Source organism: Galleria mellonella, unplaced genomic scaffold (genome assembly GCF_026898425.1).
Source record: "Galleria mellonella isolate WM207_F2 unplaced genomic scaffold, CSIRO_AGI_GalMel_v1 utg33, whole genome shotgun sequence".
Lineage (NCBI taxonomy): Eukaryota > Metazoa > Arthropoda > Insecta > Lepidoptera > Pyralidae > Galleria > Galleria mellonella.
In genome coordinates this window covers 3,400,792-3,427,236 of record NW_026442079.1, presented here as the reverse complement: position 1 = coordinate 3,427,236, position 26,445 = coordinate 3,400,792, and the positions used below count along the sequence as shown (strand labels likewise).

Here is a 26,445-nt window from a genome sequence, read left to right as displayed (position 1 = left end):
TTTGTTATTCGTAACCGAATAAATGTATTCGTTTGGCTTCATCTTTACATATAACTCAAAAGCTACCACATCAAATGATATTGTTGTTATATTGTGTTAACAACTAAAAAGCTGAATGGTTTCATTTTTCGGCCTTGAATGTCACACTGGTTTATTTTTGGCGCTGTTATTGGAAGCCTGTGGCGTGTCTGACCTCAATCTCACCTGATGGGAAACGATGATGAGGTTGAAAATGGAGATTGTGAGCCCATAAACAGCTCATTAGCTTTTTATAATATGCGTTACAACAAGCAAAATTGTAATATTAGTAAGATAGACTTAACATGAATAAATCTCGTGTAAAGTAAAATGATGTTCTTTGTTTATACATATTTATTTGTAATTATATATATATTTTCGTATATATGTATATTTACATTTATAATTTTATTTATTAATACATTGTTGCCAACTACATAGCTACTAATATATTATTTTTGCACCATATGTTATGCTTTATATACAAAACCTATAAAAACTTTCTCCTCTTGACTCCTCGAGTTTGACTTGAAAAAAATCCTTTAAGATATAAGTTCGCCTATGTACATTTTTGTTATAATATAATATTTACTTTTCAAAATATATATAAAATTAAAATTATATGCATAGGAAGAAAGTAACACTTTAATTTTTTATAGTAATATAGATTCCCTAAAAAGGATCTTAAGAATTAGCAAGGGCACCATTACATTGTATATTATATTCTATAGAAAGTATTCTGATTGATTTAGCTACCAACACACACTTAAAAATAAAAAAAAAAATCTGCAATAATATTAATATTAAAGCTAGTGGAAATTAGGGCTCATTATTAACAGTGGCAAAAGCAGGTGTGTGAATTTTGAAAATAATTAAATAATCTTAATTTACACATATTATAATAATATAAGACTATTTTTATAAAATTGTTAATTATTATTTTAAGCACAACAATTCTGTACTAATTTGTGTAGATAATAGAGAAGTTTCAACAATAGATTTCCGCAATTCAGCTATACAGAAAACACTGTAGGATGGGAAAAACATTCCAAACACAATTACCAGCACAACAATGTCTATTTTGAGAAAAGAACTCTTGTTTTAATAATTTGTATTTATAGTAACCGTATAAATTCTATGTAAATATACTAATAATATTAAAATATATTTTAAAAAATACTTATATTTATAATAATAATTCATTAATATTTCCATTTATTATATTCTTTTATTTACATATTGTTTAATGTTTAATAATATTAATGATCGAATCGACACATCGAAACAATTACAACAAATGAGATATTTCGATAAAGGGACAATTAATACTGCACATTAAAATGTTTATACAATTTTTTTAAAACGTAAAACCTTATTAGTTATAAGATTTTAAGGTTTCAGAGCAATGATTTTCTGTAGTTTTAATAGTAGTCTTTCTTTTCTAGATTGTGGCGTTTGACTTCGTTTGCTTTTAGAAAGACAGCACCATATGTAAGGCGATAGTACGCCGAATTCCAGCAAGGACGGGTTTTCACTGAACGACGAGATATAGACGAGGAAAACGTGACCACAATGAAGCGATTCATTGAAGAAAACCAACGTATTGACGATTCAGGGACGTCTGAGTTTGTATAAATCAAAATCAAAAAATTTACATAAAATATTAAAAGTTAGAAAACTTTGTTGCCACCGGATCCCTCATGAACTATGGAAACCGTTAGAATAACAACGGGCTGGTATTGAAAGTGCTCATTGCTACTCAATACGAACTCGGATATTCAAATGCAGTTTATAACATCGTCACAGAGACGAAACGTGGATCTATTATTTTGAATAGGAAATAACACCACAATCTTGTGAATGGGTGTTAGAAACTCAACAGTCGAAATTAAAGTAGATGAGGAACGTGAGATTTTCGAACGAATACTGGGTATATTTATTCGAAAATGTTCTAAAAAAAGTCAGAGATTGACGACTGAGGAGGCACGATGTCTTGCACAATGGAAGCGCTACACATACGGCCAAAGAAACAGAGACATTTTTTTAAATCTGAAGAAGTTGGACTCATATCCTGCGAAATACTCCAGACCTTGTACTTGACTTGTACACTACGATTTTTTTTAAGTTTCCTAAAATAAAAGATTTGATGAGAAGTTTCACCTTTATTAATTCAGAATCGACGGTGGTGGCTTTCAATCAGTAAATGGTAAACATACTCTGAATTCAATTAACCTTGTCTTTATAAAAATGAAAAAGTGTTTAAAATGTAAATGAAAGTAATTAGAAAACAATAAATGTCATAATAACGTAAACATCATTGTATTGACACAATGTGGTTGAAATCCCATAATTCAACGCGTCCTGGAATCCATTTTGACCATCCGGTATCCGATAAATTTAACATTCAATTATAGCGAAATTCCATCAAATCTATTCGAAAATTTCGTAGTGCGAAGCGCATGAATAGTATATTGGGTATCCACTCAATGACATCAATTAGCTTGCATTCATGGATAATGCACTGCTTTAAGATTTGCTAACAATTGTGTCATAGAATTAGGTTTGTATCATTAGTTATATTAGAAACAGATGTGACATGATTCGATAGACTTCAATATACTTGAAACATTACGTTTACAATAAAATTAATGGAAATACCCTTATGACTATAAATATATCGTCATAGACGTAGAATACTGACGGATATTTATATGTAATATTTGTCAAATCCATCACTACGACTATGACGATATGATTTACTTGTATGTATTATTTTTTATCTGTTTCTTCAAATTAGTATCTAAATCAATCTGTTGTATAAGAGTACATTTTAAGAGCCAACTATATTCCTAAATGAATGTTCCAAATCCATCTGCTCTAATTAACTAAGACGACTGGTGACATAACTCTCGATCAAAGCCAATCATCTGCCGACCTTACCCAGTAAGTTTTAATTACTTCGATGGAATATTTCGTCCAGACAGGTTGCCGATAGTCAGATTGTTACCCGTAAATATTTATAGATCGTTTAGATGATAGTTTTAGTTGATAGTTCAGTTTACATATTATTATTATTAAAATAAGCTTTCAGCTTAATATGCGTTTTATTTGTAGGTAAAAATCGTTCTTTTATATAAATAGGTAATTGACATATTATTTTCGTAAAGTCGACTAGATAAAATAGATTTGAAATAATAACCATCGTTTGACTATTATTAAAGACAAAATCTAAAACTTTAATAATTATCATGTAACTTAAATCTTAATTACAAATAATGAAGCGCAATTTAATTGTATCTTTTAAACTAAACATAAACTTAGTAATATAAAATACTTCTTATACTATTAATGAGGCGATATTCAATCAACCATTTTTGACGGACAATTAGTATAATATCAATGTACAGATTCAATTAATACCTTTAAATTTAATTACTACAAATGATAAACAAAGAATAACTACAAACTAATTTCAGAAAATAAATTAAAGTTTAGATTCTGTAGAGTGTATTTGACTCCAATCTGCAACTCGTTATAGAAAGTATCGACAAACTGTACCCATAGTGAGCGTGGTAATTGAATAGGTATGTGTTTTTGCCTTATTTAATTCAAATACGAAAGCGTTCAGGATATTTTTTTATAGTTGGCCAGTGTAGTTAAACGAACGCGTAGCTCAGCTTTTAAGTAACTTATAAATAGCCACAATGTGATAGCTATAAAATATATAAAATACAAACAATCTTATTGTCTACATTAGGAATAATTTACATAATAGAAAATGCGTGGGCACACTTTTAATGTACACAACATCATGTTTTACTACAAAGACTATAATATAATTAATAGATATATTTTTATATTTTCAAAATTTGTCTATTTGTCTATTATTGTTTTGGCATCACATAAAAACAACTACACCAAGTTGCAAGCAGTTGTGTTTCTGAAAGGGCAACTTAAAATCTGATATATGTTTTAACTTCATATCCTTGTAATATATCTAGAAGTGGTCTACTCCACTAGTTTTCCTATATCTGAAATCCATGCGTACGAAGTAGCGGGCATAAAGCTATTCTTGGATAGTTGAAATATTAATATTAATTGAAATGTTAATTTATGATCGTGATGGACTGGGCAAGGTTATGAGGTGCTAATTGGAAATGAGCGTTTCTACTTCTGCAGAAACTTTAAGCTGAATTGGCAACCTTTTTCATTTCCATAACACTGATTAATATGAATTAAACTTTATATATAAATGTCAACTTTTTTTCTATTATGTTTTAATGTTTTTATTACTTGCAGTCTAAGTGTATGTAAGTATTATGGATAAATGAAATAAATTTTCATTCGTTCATTTTTTTATTCAAATATCTCACTGAACTAGGTGTTATTTTGCGGAAGCCCATATCACTAACTAGTTGATTAGTATAATTTTGTTTAATTCCACTATCGTTAGTATGCATACGACTGCCAACACACGGAGATGATTGAAGATTGTGTGATTGTAAACGTACGTGAATTCGGAGACTGATGTCATTTTGCAAGGTTATAAAACTTCTGGTAATAATAAAAGTATTGATTACCTAGCTTGAATATCTGTTAATTACTAGATCATATCGTAATGCTAAATTAACGATATTATAATATTATGCTTTATAAAAAAAAAAAACTACTTCGACAAACGGCAAAACTAGTTATTTTAATTTAAAAACTAAACTCTTATATAAATTTTTATAAAATTTTCTTCCAGATAAGAAAATAATTTTACTAATCGGTTTACAACTGACGAAGTTATGAGGTAACAAATATAAAAAAATACAACCGAAAAAAGTCGTTTAAGTGCAATTGTTTGACGAAAATTTAAAAAGCTAATTGACTGTTATTAGTATGATTAAACATTAGTCCAAAAGTTGTAGTGGCAATGAGCATGGCTGTAGCTACAAGTTAAAGTACGGATGACTAATATTAATAGTAGAAGGAAGATTTATAGGTTTTAAATTATAATGGGACTTTTCCCTTTATCCAATTATGTTTAAAAAATTAACATAAGGTTTAAAACAGGATACAAATATATATATATATATATATATATATATATATATATATATATATATATATATATATAAAACAAACATAAACAAAATATAAGGTTACCACTATTAATATTTCATTGTCTTTCTTTTTCAGTATTAATATTATAATGATCAAAGCAATGTTTAAAACCTTTAAAAAATTTAAAATATTTGATGAGACCTAGCATCTGAGTGTTAACTGTGTATTATATAAATAAAATAATTGTACTGAATGAAATCAAAACCTTTTCTAAAAAGTACTAAAGTTTATACAGAAATTATAGTAAAATTTTCCTAAAACTTCTCGAAGAATTGCTTGATTGAAAGCTGACCATTAGTCAGCTAAGAATTCTTCAGTTTAAGTGAGATATTATAATAGTGTAATTTAGGATACTTGATAAACGTTATTTAAAAGAGGCTTAGCAGGGTTCGTTGCATTCAAATTAAGCGTGTAGACTTGGAATGAAACGATTTAATTTACCGAGATGAAAGGTATTCTAATCTTGAGCCGGGATAAGCTGTACACAATCTCATCAAAATTCATCCAATAGTTTACGCATGATGCGTACACGTAAAAGATTTTCATCTCTCTATACAGATAGACAAATAAATCTTTTATTTTCATTGAAAAAATTAATTGGCCATACAGATTTATAATTTATTTATTTATGTAATATAAATTCTCATTTATTATGCAAATAAAAATTTTATTTACAAAACTTGCTTACATGCTTATGTAAGCAAATTATTTATTTTTAAACTATTCTTATTGTAAAGGAATCAAATATTTTTTTATTATTACAGAAGAAGTTTATATACAGGTTGTTTAATAGGTTTGGTTTGGTTGATAAGTCTTTTTAGATAATATTATTTTAATTGTTTGTTTATGTTTCACTCGTTAATTTTGTTTTTAAAATTTTGCATTAAGATTATTTAATAGTTTTGGAATCAGATATTCTAATCGAGTTTTATCATATTATAAATTTAGATATAGGAATGTTTGTTTAATAGAGCACTTCGTTAAATTACAATAAGGTTGTAATAAATTAATTTGTTATTAGTTATAATTATTAATAGTTAAAGTATAAATACTTTAATTTTTATTAAATATACTCGTATCCATAACAATATATAAAATACAATTTAATTTACAAATAGTTAAAATAGTTAGTAATTTGCAAATAATTCATTGCAAATTTAACATGGTAATCAAATATTAATTTCTGTTACTTAAGAAAATTTACGACACGTAATTTATGCAAAAGCTGTTTCTTTGATAGGAATAGATTATGGAAATGTCTGTAATCGTACATCGACCTCAAAACTTTTGGCAATTAACGAGAATATAACCTACTTATCCAAATAGAATTGTTCCTTGTTGAGAATTTTGTTTTTAGACATGAAATGAATAAAAATAAATAAAATATATATTCTTCAACTACTACAGCAGTAAGAAAACTATCTTTTTTTTTATATACAACTTAAAATGGCAAACAAGCTGACGGCCCACTTGATGGAAAGTGGTAACCGTCGCCTGTAGACATGGGCAGTATCATGAACATAACAGTACACACACATACTGTTTCGCCCATGATACCCCCCATGCGTTGCCATTCTTGAGGACTCAGGTGTTATTCCTCTGTACCCTGTAAATTCACGCCATATTCCACCCTTCAAACCGAAACACAGCTATGCGAACACAACTGCTTCACGGTTGAAACACGAATAGGACAGAGGTACCCAAGCAATCTACTTTTGTACAAAATCTCCCTCTGGTGACTATCTTCACAATAATGAACACTGGTTAAATTTAGCTATACTAAGAATATTTTTTTATCGTAGTTGAATAGTAGTTAATTAAAGATATCATTTAACTGTACACTGTTTAACATAAGCCTCCCCCTTGGGAGGTTTTGCCAGTAATTGCCACGCTTGGCAGGCGGATCGGCAACCGCAGTTAGGCTCTAGAGATGTTTTAATAGGGACGCAGCTGCTCGTTCCTCGCCCTCCCTTTGTCATGGGTGTCTTATGACATCCACGGGATAGGATGGATCGGCCTATTCTATGCCGGGACTACATAGCCATTAAGGATATAATAGATATGATTTATAAAATTAATTACATAAAAAAAATATGCATGGCATATGAGTAAAATAAGATTTTGTCAGTTTATGGCTGAAATATTTGTTTTATATTGTCGTCATGAAGCTTACAATTTTTATATGTAAATAACATTTTATAAAGCAGACATCTTTATAATCTATATCCGGACATACATGTATATCCTAAAGGAATTATTTTCCCTTATTTGGCAATTGGGTGAAAGTTACTCGTACATACTAACAAGCATTGAAGTAATAGATTTATATAGATCTGTGTGCAGGTGAAATGCTATGAACAATAAGCTACACGATTCTGCAACTATTAATTTATCGACGTATCTACAGAAGGTATTATTGGTAACGTTTTAGCATACAGAGTATGTATTGCTGGTATAATCTCAGTATGTATTATGCTGATATGATCTTATTTAGATTGAAACGTTTCAAATTGAAAACGAACAATAGACATAGTGTTCGATAATAATTTGCTACATGTTCTTAATATATTAATTTATATTTTTTATATAATAATTATAACATAATCTGAAGCTAATATAATAAAAAGATGCAATCTAGATTATTTAGATTTTTTAATTATGACTAATGTCGAATATAAATGAAATGAAAAAATGAGATCTATTTCATTCTACACTAAAATTCTGCCTCCATCGCAGAATATTAAGCGGGATGTAAAGTCATAATAAGCCGACGATCAATGTTTGGAGCACACCGCTCTCTTATCAACAGGTGGAGTGTAATAATTTAGATCAGCAAAAAATCCACTAAGTACGATAATAAGATTAAAGCACGTAATTGTCCTAATATAGATTTGTTTGCAAATGAATTTTCTTCAGTTTATTTCGTCAATAGTCACAATCCGAAAACAAATCTTATTGAATGCTTCGTCACGATTTTCTCTTTGTGTATATATACACAATTAAGAGAAAAAATATTTGTGTTAAGCAAATACGAGTAAGATGCATTTAATGTATTTTATAAGACGAATTTTTTTTTTGGTATAGTAACAATAGAAGTCAAATCATTCTATCTATCTATCCTATTTAAGAGCTGCGCTCTTGTTTCAGCGAGTCTCTTCACCTCTTGATATGACACGACACCAACTTCTTCCTTGATCTGCCTGATGTAACTATGTCTCGGTCTCCCTCTTCCCCTCCTTCCTTTTATCATCCATACTTCTATATTATGATACAGCAATATTTTTTTATAAAAATATTTCTTTGCGGCAAAAAATAAATACCTATTTAAACAGAAGAAAAATTATATTATATAATGTTTTCCTCTCAGACTGTTTAAATTCTGTACATTCTACTATGATGTTGAAATGAAATAATGAACATGCCACATTAAAATTATTAACATCATTTCCCTACATATGAATGTTGGATATTGTACCATTCAGAGGAGGGCAATTTTGTTCAAACTAACTTGGTCTATTTAATATTTTATCATAGTAACGATTTATATCGTATTTGAATTCTTTTATTACATAAAATAAATTATGCATTTATTCTACTTGTGTAGAAAAAAAATTAAATAGTAATTATTAATTTAGCTTTGAACCAACTGGATACCTAGATAAAATATCAAAAGCTACCAAGCAAATATCACCCTTTAGAGAATAACTGCTTTTCTTAATAGTATAAAATTGATTTTTGTTATTTTTGTTAATTATCCTTTTTATTCAGCTCAATTATTAGTTATTATTAAAAAAAAAGACCATTTCCTTCAAAAATGATAAAACACTTGCTGCGAATTTACGGCTAAATACAGATTTACTGATGTGATATTAAAACAAAAGTCGAGATTTATCCTAGAGACTACAGTATAGGGTTCTTCAAAAAAGGTAAATTAAGATTTCTTCAGGATCCATGGCCTACAGTGACTATTTACCATCAGACGGATTATATGCTTGTTTGCCACCTTTGTGGTATAAAAAAAATTCAACGGAACAAAGTAAAAAGAAATCCATTGGGATTTTTTAAATATCTAATATATTTATTAACAGATAACTTGATTAACCAATTTGTATTTTGTAGTACTCGTAGATAAAGACTAAAATTACAACGGGTTATGAAAATTGTCGACGATTCCAAGCTTACAGTCGGTATCGAGCCCTTTCTAAGGCGAGATTATGCCTTCCTTTGTATTTTACCGATTGTATAATAGATTGTGTTCTGAGAAATTGTTCGAAATGATGCTCACAGCCACCTTTTATCATCGCACCGCTCGCCATTGACAGGGAATTTAACCTAAATGATCGCGTATAGGGCGGTTTCAGAGGAGTTTTCTTCCGCGAACGCTCAGGCTGTGGAATAAGCTGCCTATCGAGGTTTTCCCTAGGGACTAGAATAGAGTTCTTTAAAAAGGGTGTATTAAGGTTTCTTCAAGGTCGCAATGCGCGTGAATCATCACTAGTGTTGTAGACGTCTATAGGCTTTTAAGATCGTTAACAATCAGACAGGCTGTATGCTTGTTTGCTATTTTCGTACTATAAAACACTACGATAAGAACGTTATGTCGAAGAATGCACCGTTCTATTATTATGGTATGGTATCGTGCAATTTTACTGTCATCTTATAATAATGAAGATAAAAGTATGTAAGTCATATGATGATGCTTTTTATATTTCCGTGCACGTCCATGATATCGTCGTGGAAAATTAAAAGGGTCTATATAATTAATTGCATACAATTTTACTCTCCTATTATATCGTGACGATAAAATTATGCGATATTGTTCCAAGCTGCGGTGAATTATAAAAGAGCCTCTTGGCATATTTTTAAATTTCAATTAATTTAAAAATCATTCTATACGAAATACAGACACATTTTATTTCTTTTGTTTACTCAAATCAATCAAGAAGGAACAATGTAGTGGTTTAAGCTTATAAAAGAATCAATTAAACAAATGCGTTTATCTTGAAAATTAAATAAAAAAAGTTTGAATATATTTTATTCAATGACACTTAAACAGATAAACAGATTTGAATGAAAATCGGACCATCTATCAATATGCATTGTACGATATATATAAAGAACTTATATCTAATAAAACTGTTTAATTTATATTTACTTTTAGATATACTGTATAAAAAAAGAGGTATAGTAACAATACAGACTTTTTATAAACTGTAACACATAATCGCAATATATCGCCAATTCTAGATGGAGAGTGATAATTTTTATTGTATTCGACGTGGTTTACTCACGAATTGGTCTCGTAATATTTTTTTTAACAATTGAAATAGCAGTTTTTCTCTTTGGATCAATAAACAGTTGACACCGAATCAGCATTCTAAATTCAAATAAGTGTTTTGTATTGGATGTGTTTATGTAACATCACGTCGATTATGGGTCAATTTTGTCATTATTATACAGCTCTTATTTTTTTAAAGAACAAAATGTATTTATTAATAGTTACGTTAATGTTACTTTATATGTAGTTTTATATAACTAAAATAATCGTAAATGTATTTATAAGTTGTTTGAACAAATGTGTAGAAGTTTAAAGGAGATCATTTATGAAAGACATGTTCGTTCATGAAAGAATATTAAAGCCACGGATAGGCTCAGAGTATTTGGCTTTAATACTTCCTCTTCTTTGAATGTTGTTAAATCACGGAGCGTAATTGGATAAAAGACACGACCCTTATCCTTCTTTGCGATTTATGTGTTTACCTTTGCGTACTATAACTTTATGGCCAGTTGGCAAGGATTGCCATTGCTAAATTAAGTTGAGCTCTATTATCTATATTCTGAACTTTTCGAATTTGTTATGATTGCTTTGGTAGTCAAGTAAATTAACGAATTTATCTTCAAACAGTTAAATGTCAATTGCTTCATAATACTAACATTTACATTCACGAAGTTTGTTTATATTGTGATCTAGGTAAATACTCAAATATTAATAAAAAATATGTAAAAATATTTTAACAGCGGTTTAGTACACAGACACTTACTCGTACAGTACAGGTTCCGCTTATTGCGTGATTCGATGACGTGACATGATATACAAGTATTATAGGGAAGTTGTAACCTTAAACATACGATTGTTTAAGGCTGTGTATCTATATATTATGTTACACAAAATCTATAATGTAGTATGGCACTAGAAATGACAAACTAACAATTTTACTACCACAAATCCACATCAAGTTATATGTTAATCAGATAAGTCAAAGTAGGTTAATTTGGAGACCAAACTTAATGTTCAAACGATCTAGCTTAGTTTAAATATCGATCCTGGCTGCTAAGAACAACGTGTTAACTACTATGATTATAAGTTATTCTTCAGAAAAATAAAGTTAATATTCTTCTATTTATTTGGAAGCTTCTGTGATAAAGAGATATATAGACAATAGATTCAAATACCCTTTATTAGAACAACTTAACTACGTATTAGTGTCCATTAAGAACAAGCTATATTTGTATTGGAACAACTTTACCACAGCTCTGAACAGGGATTGCGGTAAACATACAAAGCCGTCGTGGGATGTACAGGAGCGATCCTGCGGTAAGCTTGCATCACTCAGAGTCGCATCTGCTGTACGATACTGCAATAATGTTAATCTTGGTATAGTTGGTAATAGAGCATGTATAAAGATTATTAATTAGGAGTATACAGATTTTCAATATTATAGATTTTATTAAATATATTTTTTATTCAAAACAATAGTCAAATATCCAAATAATTTATAATTAGCATCTAATGTTTTTATTATCTTATTTTTGATGTACACATTTTTTTTAAGAAATAACTAGTATGTAAATTTTTATCTAAAGTATGTTACCAGCAATGTAACACAGCGTAACAGAATCTGAGTAATCGAGATCATTATATTCTCGACAGTAGTTATTAATAATACCTAATGCACTTATGAATTAGTTGCACCGACAAGAGGAAACTCTTAAATGAAAAGAAGAATGCACTTAACTTTAAATAAATTTAAACATTTCATAAAATTCAATAGCAATGTTATGTTATTCAAAATCGCAAGTTATAATATAGTAATACGGTATTCCACTTAAGTATGGTTTCTATTAATAGGTCGATCGGTCGGTCGATCGATTTATACGCGTTATCATAACCAAACAAACAGTCCCTTTATGGGTAAGCACTTCGGCATATATTGAGAGAGGGCGTCATTTGAATAATTTCATTACATTCAGGAGGTTACATATTTATTAGAAGAAATATTTATGTCTTGTACCTACTGATACTAAAACGATAAGCAAACAGAGAAGGGAAACCTATCTAAATATTAGGCCTTTAACATTTGTAGGGTATTTTATGAGTCCAACGTGACCGATCCGTCGTGGTTTTGCACAGGAAGAAGTTCCTAACTCGCCTATATATTTATGTGTTTGTGTTACGCGAAATTTTCACTAATTTAGAGCCTAATCAAACTGATTTATTTGCATCTTATAGAAATTACTATGTTTTGTTATTTGTAAGTAATAGTAATTATTTTACTGTACAACCTTTTAAATTGTAATATGCATCTTAGATTATACACTCTCAATTAGCCAAACACAAATTAGCTGACAATTTTTTTTTTAAATCAAAACAAAGGTCGATTTTTTAAATTACGATTGGGAACTAATTTTTTATATTACATAAAATACAAATGTTCGTATATCATACAAGTTAATATACATGCTTTAAATGAAATGAAGGCAATTTTCAATTATTTAAAAAAGAATACAAATTCAAATATAAATTCTAGTATTTATTAAAGATAAACATTATTAAAAATCATATTGACTGTTTATCCATCCTTTCATTTCATATATATTATAAAAATTTTGTGTAGTTTTTATTCTTTAATTTAACCTTACAATATACATTTTCTTCTATGATAACGATGATGATACAGCCGTCAATTGTCCACTCCTACATAGTAGTTGCCACGCTTGGCAGACGGGTTGGCAACCGCAGTTAGGCGAGGGAAAAGAATTGTTAGTATTAAGGGGTAGCGGCCCCATTGCTAGTATTATTATACCCTATCAGGTCGAACTTCAAACAGTTTCATCAACACTACCATGATTAATTCTTGTTGAATTCGTCAAGATGGGCTGGCTTGCTTTGATCCTGATTTTTAGTAATGTTTTAAGGAGGATGCTACTGCCCATTCCTCGACCATTAAGTTCTGTTAGTCGCCTCTTACGATACCCTCAGGAAAGGAAGAGGTGGTCTATTCTAAGCCAGGACTCCTATACTATACGCGGCCTATACTTCTCTACACTTAGTAATAAATGTACTCGTATATTACTGTAACCCTATTCACGCAACATTGGTAAAAAAGTTGACCTATTTTTATTTTGTGTGGGGACACTCTATCTATATAATCTATGCACATCCAAATATATGTCTAAACGAGTTTCAGCAGAGTATCTGAACATAACCAAACTTTTGTTGGCCACATTGCGTGGTAAATCTACCAGTCAAGTTTCTTTTATTTTTATGAAACGCCCGAAACCGTCCCAAGATATTTAAGGTCACCACGGTACTCTTAAACTTGTTTTGAAATTGTTATTTTTATACACTCCTCGCAAAAATTAAGGGAACATAAAATTTTTTGAAATTTTTGGGTGATTTTCAACAGGCTGTATTTCAGTGAAAAATAATCGTACAGGAAATTTAAAAAAAGGGTTTTGAAGCTTGAAAACTCTAGTTTTCAGATTTTTTGGTGAAAAAATTTTTTGAGCTCCGGTTTCCATGCAATTCTTAAACAAAGCTGAAAATAAATTTTTTCTAAATTTTCTAGGTTTTATTTTTCACTCTATGGGCATGGAAAAATTTTTTCGAGCTACTCCATTGTATAGGTCTCTTAGTGTGTTTATTCAGCTTCAAAAATCGCTTTGGATGGCTCAATTACGACCATTTGTCTCCGAGATATCGAACTTTGAATGCAAAAGCATCCTTTTCCATTCAACTGCTAATATCTCTGGAACTACTGGTCGCACAGCAAGCGGGTGCCGAGTTTCTTTATCTGCATAAAATTTCCAATTAAGCACAGTCAAGAGTTAGTGAAGAAAAAATTTTTTTCTACCTCTAACATTGAATTGAAAAAAGTGGAAAAAAGTGACTTTTTCTCCTTTTTTGGTTACTTGGCTGTATCTTCGCTAATATGGGCGGGAAAGCTAAGGTTTGAGGAAAATTTTACAGTCTATTGTTCCTTAAAGAACCCCCAAATCCCTGGAGCGATCGGTTCAACGGTTTTTCCCGGACCAATTGATTGAAATTTTGGAAAAAATAAGGGAACAAGGTTTTTGTCCCTTAAACTCACCCTAATCCATTCAAAAATCAATAATTTCATTTGTTTTTCACTTTTTACTCAATTTTTTGTTTTTTAAAAATTCATTATCAAAAAAAAAAAAACGAAAAATATCAAGAAAATTTTATGCAGATAAAGAAACTCGGCGCCCGCTTGCTGTGCGACCAGTAGTTCCAGAGATATTAGCAGTTGAATGGAAAAGGATGCTTTTGCATTCAAAGTTCGATATCTCGGAGACAAATGGTCGTAATTGAGCCATCCAAAGCGATTTTTGAAGCTAAATAAACACACTAAGAGACCTATACAATGGAGTAGCTCGAAAAAATTTTTCCATGCCCATAAAGTGAAAAACAAAACCCAGAAAATTTAGAAAAAAATTTTTTTCAGCTTTGTTTAAGAATTGCATGGAAACCGGAGCTCAAAAAAATTTTTCACCAAAAAATCTGAAAACTAGAGTTTTCAAGCTTCAAAACCCTTTTTTTAAATTTCCTGTACGATTATTTTTCACTGAAATACAGCCTCTTGAAAATCACCCAAAAATTTCAATAATTTTTATGTTCTCTTAATTTTTGCGAGGAGTGTATATACTTATTAACTTATAACTTCCTGTACATATTTTAGGTGAAAAGATTAGATAACGATTAAGTTTTCTATATAAAATATAAATAACATATTTTCATATAAAACATCTTTGACATAACAATACTTTTTTTATATACCATGAAGATGGTAAACAGGCATACAACATGTCTGATGGTAAAGGATCACTGTATGTAAACTGCAACACTAGGGCTGTCACGTGCGCTTTGGCAATATTGTTGTTAATATGCTTTAATCTTCTCATGTTATTCATTAGTTGGCATCGCTAACGAATTCAGTAATGGTTAAATTTTTACAGTTGCAAAAAAGTGACATGGTCTGTATTTTTACTTGTAATCCATTTATTTTTAATTAGTTAAAAATTGGAATAATTTAAGTTGTAATTTATATAATATGCATGCTTAATTGCTAGTTGACGTGGATAAAAGTTATGCGCTTTAGTTTTAGTCTAATAATTCTTTTATTATTAAAACTTAAAATATACCTTAATAACAAAGCTATGAGAAAGAAATAATCTAATAAAATTATTCCACATCTTGACTTGAAAATTAATTGCAATATTGTATTTTTCTTTGAGATGAAATTTGAATGAAATCTATTTATTGTTCCAATAAATAGATTTCATTTAATTATAGGCCACTTATTGAAATTGTAATTGTGATTGATCGAACAGTTAATTAGACAGATATTGGATCTGCTTATTTTTATTTGCATATTACACAAATCAATAGCCCATTAAATTATTATATACATACATCAAGTGTCTAGGGATCAAGTACGTTTTAGAGTATCGACGCAATTGAGGATTATTATTTTTTGTATTAACTTTTTTGGATCTTTATTGATTCTTTTTAGTGAATTTCACTATTTAAATAAAGAATTTTCTTTAAACTTTGAATAAAAAAATATAAATTAAACTATCAATCAGGATTTCTATAAAAGTGTGTAATAGTGTTTTTACAAAACCATTACAACATCTACATCAGAACTGAAAAAATTGCATAGATATTGAGCCGTTGCTCAATATCTATGCAATTTTTTCAGTTCATTTGGCACCTCATTTGGCATAAGAAAACAACGATCAGTATATGCAAAATATTGTTTGACGGAATTTTATCATGGTCACCATGATATTGGCTATGAGACTCAACAGCTCTTCAGGCTTGCTGATAAGCTGCTAAACTAACCAAAATCCACTCCACTCCACTCGTAAGCACAGAAATTGGGAGGAAGAAGGCTGGCGTTGTGTTTTCTTTTTTGATGAATCTCGTTTCGGTATGAGGCCGGATACAAGACGTATTCGAGTTTGAAAGACGTATGGACGTCAAAAAAGTTTGAAATTTTGTTAGAAAGTTATGTAATTCATATGGAGGAGGAACAATAATGGTTTGGGCTGATATTTGTATTAGTGGAAAAACCCGTCTCATTTGGATCAGGGGCAACTTCAGTACTCCAATTTATGCGGAACGGATTGTTTCAGATATGATCATCCTTTTGCGAAGCGGATTTGGCAATGCGCTTCGATTAATGCACGACAATGAACATTCTCACACGGCTAGAGTCGTAACACGCACTCTTGCCAACGTACACATCAACGTTCTGCCGTAGCCTGCTCGATCGCCTGACCTTAATTCATTTGATTGTGCATTAGATATACGCATGATTTTAATCACACCAAATCGATAATGATAATGTGGTTCATGTCAATGGTTAAAATACAGATTATTAAGTTTTTAACTTTACGATAAAAATTTTGACAATTAATTGACGATATCACCTTAGGTTAATTTTCCACAATTTGCAAGAAAATGCAAATTTTTTTATTTGTACAAAGTATAGAGATAAGTTATTAACTTAAAAATAGGAATTACAGTAGGAAGTCACTCTGTAAGATTAAATTTGGTAAATATTAATGGAATAAATTTTTATATTTAAAAATATACTTGATCCCTAGACACTTTTGATGTATGCAAATAGGTATTTACCTACATTTGAAATGTGGTTAACATAATAATAAGAAGTTTAAAATATTCCAAAAGCGAGAAAATAAAAAGGGAATTGAAGTTAACATGAAAAAATAGTGATATACTCTTATCGAACATCGCATGAACCCATCTGGATGCTGAATATTCAAAATAACTAAAGAAACTAAAAAAGTGGTTGAAGGAATACTTATACGAACTATCTGAAGAGTATAAAGACAAATATATATTCCTGGAATAAAGAATGATTTAAATGGTATAAAACGATAACTACAACTTCACCGTTGCAATTAAATTTGCCGCAGCACATGCATAATGACGGTCATGTTGGAAACAAAAGCATAATTGCTTTAATATTTGAATTAATGTTCTTTGCTAAAGTTCATTGCTAACAAATGTTTCCTTTTATTTTTTTATATCATTTACAATGACCAGAGTTAATTATTATTACTTCAATTGAATCTCGTTTGGAGTTTTAGTATTTATTACGTACAGAATATAAATACATGTCTAGGTACTTTTGATGTATTCCTATAAAATAGAGATTTGTTGTTCCAAAAATTAAGAGTCGTGCAAAGTGTATATTGAACAGCAATAGACGATTATACACATATCTATTCTGAAGAGTGTTAAAATAATTTTTATATATACTTAAATATGAATATTATGATGAACATTGTTTACAAGTAATGATTTCATTGTCATTTAGTTGTTGAATGGAGATAATTTTCCAATAATATGTTTAATGACGAATGTCAAGGGTAAATTGAACTAATAAGTACTGATTGTTAAAATTTATTGATTTATTGTAATTGGATCGTAGTTACATCACAGATCCTATCATTATATATAATTATAATGAGGTTAAAAATACACGTGAAATATTTTAATTTGATTTTTACCGATGTACACTCAATATATGCTTTAATTAACTGTACGTTCAGATTCCTCTCATTTGCCATCATTTTCCCAGGAGAATATAGTATAAAGTACTCTATAAAAGCATAAAAGTTTTCTGTGAATATATGATTAATTTTTACACTAGGTAGTTCAATCATAGCACTTAATTATTGGAAAAAATATCCTGCTAGTTTTTGCGGCTTCGATTCAATTAGTTTTAATTTGTGACTGGTTTCTAAATAATATTCAGTTTTTACAAAAAAATTTCATAATTAGTTTATAAGTATTTATTTTTCTTAAGGCGAACGTAATACTTATTATGATGTGTCCCCGTATATTCAAGTAATGAATTCTCTTATTCTAATTATTATTATGAAAGCCTCAAAAGTTACGAGTTTGAATTTAATCAACACTAAAAATACTCAGTATCCCAGTTTACATCAGTTACCATTATCCAACAGGTGTGTCATCAGCCTATTTGCCTTCCTTCTTGGAAAACACTGTTAACAAACTAATTTTAAGCTTAAAATTGGTATGCTTGTCCCTTTATTTTGAACTCGGAGAAATATGGGCATATTGAAATGTGGGTTATGTTCACCGCAACGATAATAACGACTAAGCTTGGGTATTAATAGCAATACCTATATGTTGTAGTTATGATATCTATATATTGGTTTAATAACGGATATATTAAATATGCAATTATCGAATATATAATATAAAAACAAAGAGCTCGATCGAAATTAATAAATATATCCAATTAATATAGGCGATATTGAAATGAGCAATGATCTTTTTTCTGCCATCAACGTACAGATAAACCCAATATATAGATATTGTAACAGTAAGGAAAACTGCTCTATTTTGATAAATTTTCATTAAAACATTTATAAAATTAAAAATATGAAGCTTATGCTGACGGAAATGTTTGTATTTTAAAAAGTAAATAATATAATCTCAAAATATTAAATAAACAAAAGTACAGGTACAGAAACAAAATCTTAAAGATTATTTTTATTATTTTAATAGGATATGGTATTTAGATGACAGTTTTAAGACAAATAAATGGCAATATATAATTGAATATTAATATTATATTAGTTTTCTATACTTCTTACTATTTATAACTCACACAATAGCAATTTAAACTAAATTGAATACAAATATATTAATAACCATTTTTTATCTAAACATTCTAGGCTCAATATGTTTTTATGGTATATTAGACATATTTTTCTTAATGAAGCTCATAGCTTATATAAAAATAAAATAATTTTACTTCTTATTTATTAATATTAATTAAATTTAGATGATTTGCAAATACTTTTGTAGCCACAAATGGTTAAAATATTTAAACTCTAAAATAGGTACATTAGAACAGTACATAAACGAGGTTATTATCATCGTAAGGGGAATACAATAGCTTGTTATACACTTGTAAACTTACAATATTTAAATATTTCAGAAATGAAACGAAATTTTCTCTTATAATTAGTATTATTACGCATTTATATACTTTTTAAATATCTGTTCATGGATATAAATTTAGATTATTTATAGATAAATTTACAGATCCTCTATTTCCAGCCATTTCTAATTCTTAAGAGATCTTTGCATGGACTTGATTAGCAGTGTTGATGAAGTTAAGTATTTTATATAGTTGAAAATGCCTCTGGTATCTGTACTGTACTGTAGTTGACTGTGAAAGGCACTAGTTCTCGCTGCTACTGTCTACTGTACATTAAATGCAGTCAAAGTGCAGCACATTAAAGTAGATCAAGGTATAACATTCCCACCTTTACCTTTTTATTCTTATAAAAAAAGAAATAGATTAAGTTTAGCATAAAGTAACTCCCTAAAACAACAATTTATTAGGTGCTCCGTGTTTAATATATTTAATTACCAGAAAAGTAATAAATAATGAAGAACTTACTTTTTAAAACTAAAAATTATTCAGCTGTATAATCTTCAAACGTCAAGAAATATTCGCCTGTAACTTGCTTCATTATTATCATTTTTCTTTAAACGTCAACTGTCCATTGATAATCATCAGCAAAAAGAACGGGAACATTTAAAAAAAAATATTTACATATCAAAGTACAGCAGTCTCTATACAAGTAAGAAGTGGACGAAGTCGTGGAGTACAACAGGTTTTAATATAAACTTAATGTATATGAAGGTCGACAATATACATTAAGTGTATATTGTAATAAATAATTATCCTTATTCTAATGTTAAAAACCAGTTAATTTGGAGTATTAGGTATCTATATAACAAAACCATTTATTAAACAGTTTGCAAACCACGTACCTCAATAAATTACTACATAAAACTATTTACTACCATACGATTGGTTTAACGTACATATAGGTATTGCGAAAAGATGCGTAGGTACATATATAAATAGACAATTTTGAACGTCTTGCATATTGAGTAAAATTTACTACCCTTATCCTACTCTGACATTTTATGTGTTTGAGTAATTGCATTTCAATTTATCGAATGGGATATCTACATACCAATCAGATTATTCGTAACACAATATTCATGGAAGCTGCATTAAATTTATTATTCACGCTTAGGCTCTATGCAGACAGTGTATTTTGTACACGCATATGACGTCCATTATAGCGCTTCAAACGTAAATTCATTCACAGGTACAAAATTTTTGAATCGATACAAACGTAACGATCTGTTTTTTTGAGCGTCTACGATAACGAAACGCGCGCCTGTGAGAATAAATTACGCCATTTGCATACGGTTTTAGAAAACGTATATCTACACTTACCTTGCCATCGCTTTTGCGATAAGCGTCGTGCACTCTCCAAAGAAGTCCATGCCCAGCTGTACTGATCTCCTTTCCTACTTCGAAATATTGCATGATGGGGTTGCTTTCGAGTGGCGGCGGGTTGTTGTTCGTCACACCACTCTTAAGTTTCGATATTATGCCAGCCATTCCGTTGCCAAGCTTCCTTCCTAGTGGGATTGATTCGGGCTTCGGTTGTTCCGGCCCGCCAGCTGATTCACCTGTAGACATATTTTAAAATCTATATATGTACATAATACTTTATTTATTAATTTTATAATTACGTATATTAAATTGAAATGGACATGCTATATAAAAGGAAGAGTATCACGTTGTTAAAAATATGACCTATTTAAAAGTGTTTAAAGTTTAATAATTAATGGGAAGAGGAAAACCGAAAAAGATTGATGAATTGTGTGAAAAAAGGTGAGACAAGGAGAGAGATGACTGAATCAAAATCACAATGAAAGGCATAAACATGGTATGCCGACCCCAAATAACAGGAAAAGGCCGGAAGGATGACGAAGATATATATAATATCTTAATATAATAACTTTGGTATATTAAACATATTGATATTGTGTCTTTCTGATTCGCAATTTTCCGTAACGACGGTGTATATTATAAATATTTATGGAAATGTAAAAAGGTCAATTTATTAATTAAATAATTATTTATTAATATTGACTTTATAAATAAAATAATTATTAATTGATTGAATAACAACAATATACGTATAGATTTGATTAAACATATAACATAATAATTTCATTTTTATTGTGTACTAGTAATGTGTGTTAGTAATTGTAATGTTGCCATCTGTAACACTATTTCATACTGTATTTACTAACTTAATTAATATCGACGGATTGAATTTACCAAATCTTTTCAAAGCTTTGTATATTCATTCTAATAAAGAATCGCGAGTATAAATATAGATACATATTACCTATATGCATATATGATTGTTATAAACTTGCTAATGAGTAGAGTACTGTTACAAGCTATACAGTAAAAAATTACCACCAATTAAAATGAGTCCTTGACCTTGGAACTAATAAAGAAATTGGAAAGTATATAATGTTATGTGTCGTTAATTATTAAACTTGACCTAAGTATACATTACAAGAATCCTATTATTACGAAAAGTGAAACATGTTTAGATATTAATTATCTATCCAGTCATGCTTAAATTACTGTCTGGATTTGAACGAAATATGGTACATAAATGGATCACGTCATAGATTAACATCAGTTTATTTGTTAACTTATAGCGCCTTAACGGCTTAACCTATTACTATGAAATTTGGTTTACACGTACTAAATAGGAAGGAGAAGGTTATTGATTACTTTTTAACCCGGTCAGTGAATATATCCCGGTCTTATGGACGATGTTGTGGGCAAAAACTAGTAGGATATTTAATTAAATCGCCGGGTACGTGAGGGATTCATAACATGAAAGTTATTATAGGAAAAATGCACTGGTTATTTTTTCATAAGATTTCTAACATTTTTATTAATATATTATAATATCTTTACTAATAATAAATAAAAAAGCTAAAGTATTTTTTTTATATATTTTTAACTATTTTATTATTATTTTAGCCGTTAACTGTCTACTGCTGGACATAAGCCTTTCCCATAAAGGGAGTTTTGCTAGAAGTTGCCAACCGGGTTGGCAACCGCAGTTAGGCTTATAGAGATATTTTAAGAAGGACGCTGCTGCTCATCTCTTGCCCTCCTTTAGTCGTCTCTTACGACACCTGCGGGAAAGGAAGTAGAGGCCCATTCTATGCCGGGGTATACACGGCTATTTTTTATCTATTAACTTAACACAACCGTCGTGAAGTTGGGTATATAATTATAAGTTATAGTACAGCTAAACATAAGTATACAATAATATATAAATATCGATAAAAAATGTAATAATGCATCCAAATCACACTACACAACAGCAGGTACGGTACAAGAACCAAAAGCGAATACAATATAAAATTGCATTTCATTTTCTGGGAAGTTCAATAGTCCATAATATTTACAATTGGAACTTGCAATCGTAAATAGGTAGGTGTGAAATATAAATAGGAAAATACTCAAATAAAAAGTAACAATCCTTTCATTCTTATTTGATCCCCGTAATATTAAATGTGAAAGTGAGTTTTATTTTCTTTATTACAATCTGGCGTTTTAACTGTCGAATTTGCCATAAACGTAAGTAGTATCTGGAAGTAAAAAGCTATAGAGAAAATAATAGTTAATATTTTCAATGAAAATCAGTAAATTCAATTTTTTTTATGCAACTTAGAATGGCAAACAAGCTGACGGCTCACCAAATGGAAAACGGAAAATTAACTGATGCTATAGACATAAGCAGTACCATGGACATAACAGAGTATACTGTTTCGCCCATGCGTTGCCATTCCTGAGACAGGTATTATGCCTGTAAATTCATTGCCATATCCCACCCTTCAAACCGAAACACAGCCATACAAACACAATTGTAATAAGCAAATATTTTATTAATGTATAAAATAGAAATTTTACATATGTAATTATTATAACGAGAAAGTAATAAGAAAAGGAGCATATCATATATCACGTGTAGGTAGTTCTAAAGCCTGTTAGTTGGCAATCAATTTAAGAAAACCAATAAAGCACGAGTGAAGCTGTAATATCATCAACACGAACTCCTATTACACAACTTAGGTGTTGGCTTTCATTACATTAAACCTAACTGGCTGCTACTACAAGGTTGTAAAGAAAACGTATTTATTTGATTTTATTGAAAATAAGTAGAATATAAAATATATATATACAAATCAAAAATAAATAATACAAAGGAGCTCAAAATATGCTTATAAATATTACCATCTGATGTAAAATTGTAATTGTAGTATAAATATATATATATAGCACATAGAACAGAGAATTGCTATTCCCGAGGACAATGGTGTCATGCCTCCGTACCCTGTAATTTCATTACCATATCCTATCCTTGAAACCGAAACACAGCCATGCAAGCGCAGCTGCTTCGCGGCAGAAACACGACGTTATTGGCTGTTTTATCTACGCTTACCACTTATATCTCGTTGGCGAATATATACACTCTATATCTTATAAGGAACTCAACTACCACATTAATTGGATATTAATGTGGTAGTTGAGAGAGTTGAGTGGTAGTTGATATTAACTGGATATAAAAATAATACTAAATAGTAATACGAGGTTTGTCCGGAAAGTACGTATAAAAGTTTTTTAAAAATTTTATTTTACAATTATTCAGGTAAATCAATTTTATCCCCTTCAAAGTACTCCCCCTGTGACATAATGCACTTGTGCCAACGCCGTTTCCACTGTGAGAAGGCTCCTTGAAAGTCCTCTGGTTGTAGGTTTCTCAGCTGCCCCGTCGTAGCTTTTTTTATCTCATTTATGTCCCCCAAATGCCGCCCCCGAAGTACCAATTTGGTTTTTGGGAACAAGAAGAAGTCACACGGGGCCAAATCCGGCGAATAGGGGGGTGTTCGGTCACCGTAATGGAATTTTTACTCAAAAACTCACGGACAACAAGAGAGGTGTGGGCAGGGGCATTGTCGTGGTGAAGAATCCAACGCCCCTCTCGCGCCAATTCTGGACGAACTCGTGCCACACGACTGTCTGACCGTTAAACGACGGTCCCCATTAACACAAGTTCGAATTCTTTCCACGTTTTCGTCGGAATGTGAAGTGGAAGGACGTCCTGAACGTGGGTCATCTTGAACGCTTTCTCGGCCCTCTCTGAATCTTTTTAGCCACTTGTGGACGGTTGGTTCCTTCACAGCATCATCCCCATAAACTGTTCTGAGATCGGCAAAAATTTCACGGCCATTCTTGCCGAGTTTCGAGAGAAACTTGATTACGACGCGCTGCTCTTCAACGGAAGCGGGCTCCATGCCGACGGGGTTTCGTTAAGAGGTAACTTCACAGATGGCGTGACAAGCCAGTTCGCACCGCACGGCGGTCAGACCAGAACTGAAGCATTGTTAGGGACATAAGGAAGGGGTCCTGTGCTTACCTGGCCTCCCCACTCCTCTTTCTCGCATTCCAGAACACTTTTATACGAACTTTCCGGACAGACCTCGTATAAGTCTATTCTGAAGCCGTAGTGAAATTAGACTTTAAACTAGACTGAAAGTCATACAAAATAAGCTAACATAGGCATGTAAATAAAACTATTCGTAGACTACCATATCGGTGGGTAGACTAGCTTTTCGTATAATTTAATTTACCAGTAAGTAAACTAAAACTGCTTATAGTTTAATAAATATCTAAAGTAAATAATTTTGTTAACAGATATCTCACAATATACGAGTATGTACAGTGTTCTATAAAATAATCCGTAAACTCAACAAATAAAAAACATTGTTATCTATCACGATCAAATTGATGATAGGTCTTATCACACGTGAAATTTTCTCAATTCTGGAAGAAGAATAATCAAAATTTACTGACAAATATATTTCATAAACATTTGTGTGTTATATGTACAAAAATACAAGCAAATTGAAAAGCTCTTCCTTTTTGATATATCTTAAAAAGGGCAAGAACGCTGTATGAAATACAGTACGTACAAAACCATGATAATATTCCGTTGAGACACTTATTTTCCTTTTGTTTTAGATATTTATGGAAACATGTAATTCCGGTAAGATAACATTTGCTTTTTGTTTTATGGAATGACACATCTCGCTCTAGTAAATAATACTTTTATGGTATCTACATTGACTCTTTCGGTATAATGATATCTGATATCATAAAATTTAATTTTATATGAATATTATACAATACAAGTAGTATATATAATGGTAATTCTGTATCGACTACTCAGACATTTATTCATAAAAGTGTGGAATAATGTTACAGTAATAACAATTACTACATACTCGTATAAGTAATGATAGAAATGAAAGAAAACTTGCAACATTTGATCCTCTATTAAAGTTCAACCAGAAAAGAAAAAAATATATTATATTTTTTAAATGAATATTATGTGCACAATTGTACTTCAAAACAAAGCACTATAAGATCTCTTTTATTCTGCGAATTTAAATTCCACATCTGGTTATTTAATTTGTATTATCTTCCTGCCACACAAGACATTCCTGAATTTAAAAATATATAAAACATGAAATATATATTGGTTATGTTCCCTTAAATAACTGACTTTTATGATATTAGTATCGACTTAACACCGTCCGGTGTTGAGTTCGACATATGTTTATTATTTCACTGTGCATTAAAGTTTAAATAAATAAATAAATATCCAGATAGCTTTAAAAAGTAAAGTTTCACCAATTGAAATAGTAACAGGTTGAAAAATAATATCTAGTTAAGATCTCGATTTAGTTGGATTTGAAACCACATTCCCGTATATTTTCAAATATTAATATCAATAAAATATTTTCAACTATACTTTAAAAAGTTGAAGCCAGTATTGGAAATACTTACAGCTATATAATGAAAAAAGATATTGTAGCCATATCTATGTATCAAGAGTTCAAAATTTTGCATCTAGTTTTGCAGATATAGTTTTTAGTTTGACTTTGTATAATATAATAATAGTCTACATGGGTGGGCCTGTCTTAGTTGTATTTCTGATTAGAAACAGCTGCGCTTGCGTAGCTGTTCTTTATTG

At 30.2% G+C, this 26,445-nt stretch overlaps 1 protein-coding gene across 6 annotated transcripts in view; it reads right to left on the bottom strand.

Annotated features, from left to right (window-relative positions):
• Positions 1–20,989, bottom strand: part of LOC113520742 (SCY1-like protein 2) — a 139,207-nt gene extending 118,218 nt beyond the window's left edge. For all 6 annotated transcript variants that reach the window (XM_052896673.1, XM_031911649.2, XM_052896670.1 and 3 more), the window contains exon 1: positions 20,757–20,989. In XM_052896673.1, the coding sequence (XP_052752633.1) occupies positions 20,757–20,924 (168 nt within the window). In that variant the 5' untranslated portion in view covers positions 20,925–20,989. The remainder of the gene's footprint in view (positions 1–20,756) is intronic.
• Between the last annotated feature and the right edge of the window lie 5,456 nt (positions 20,990–26,445).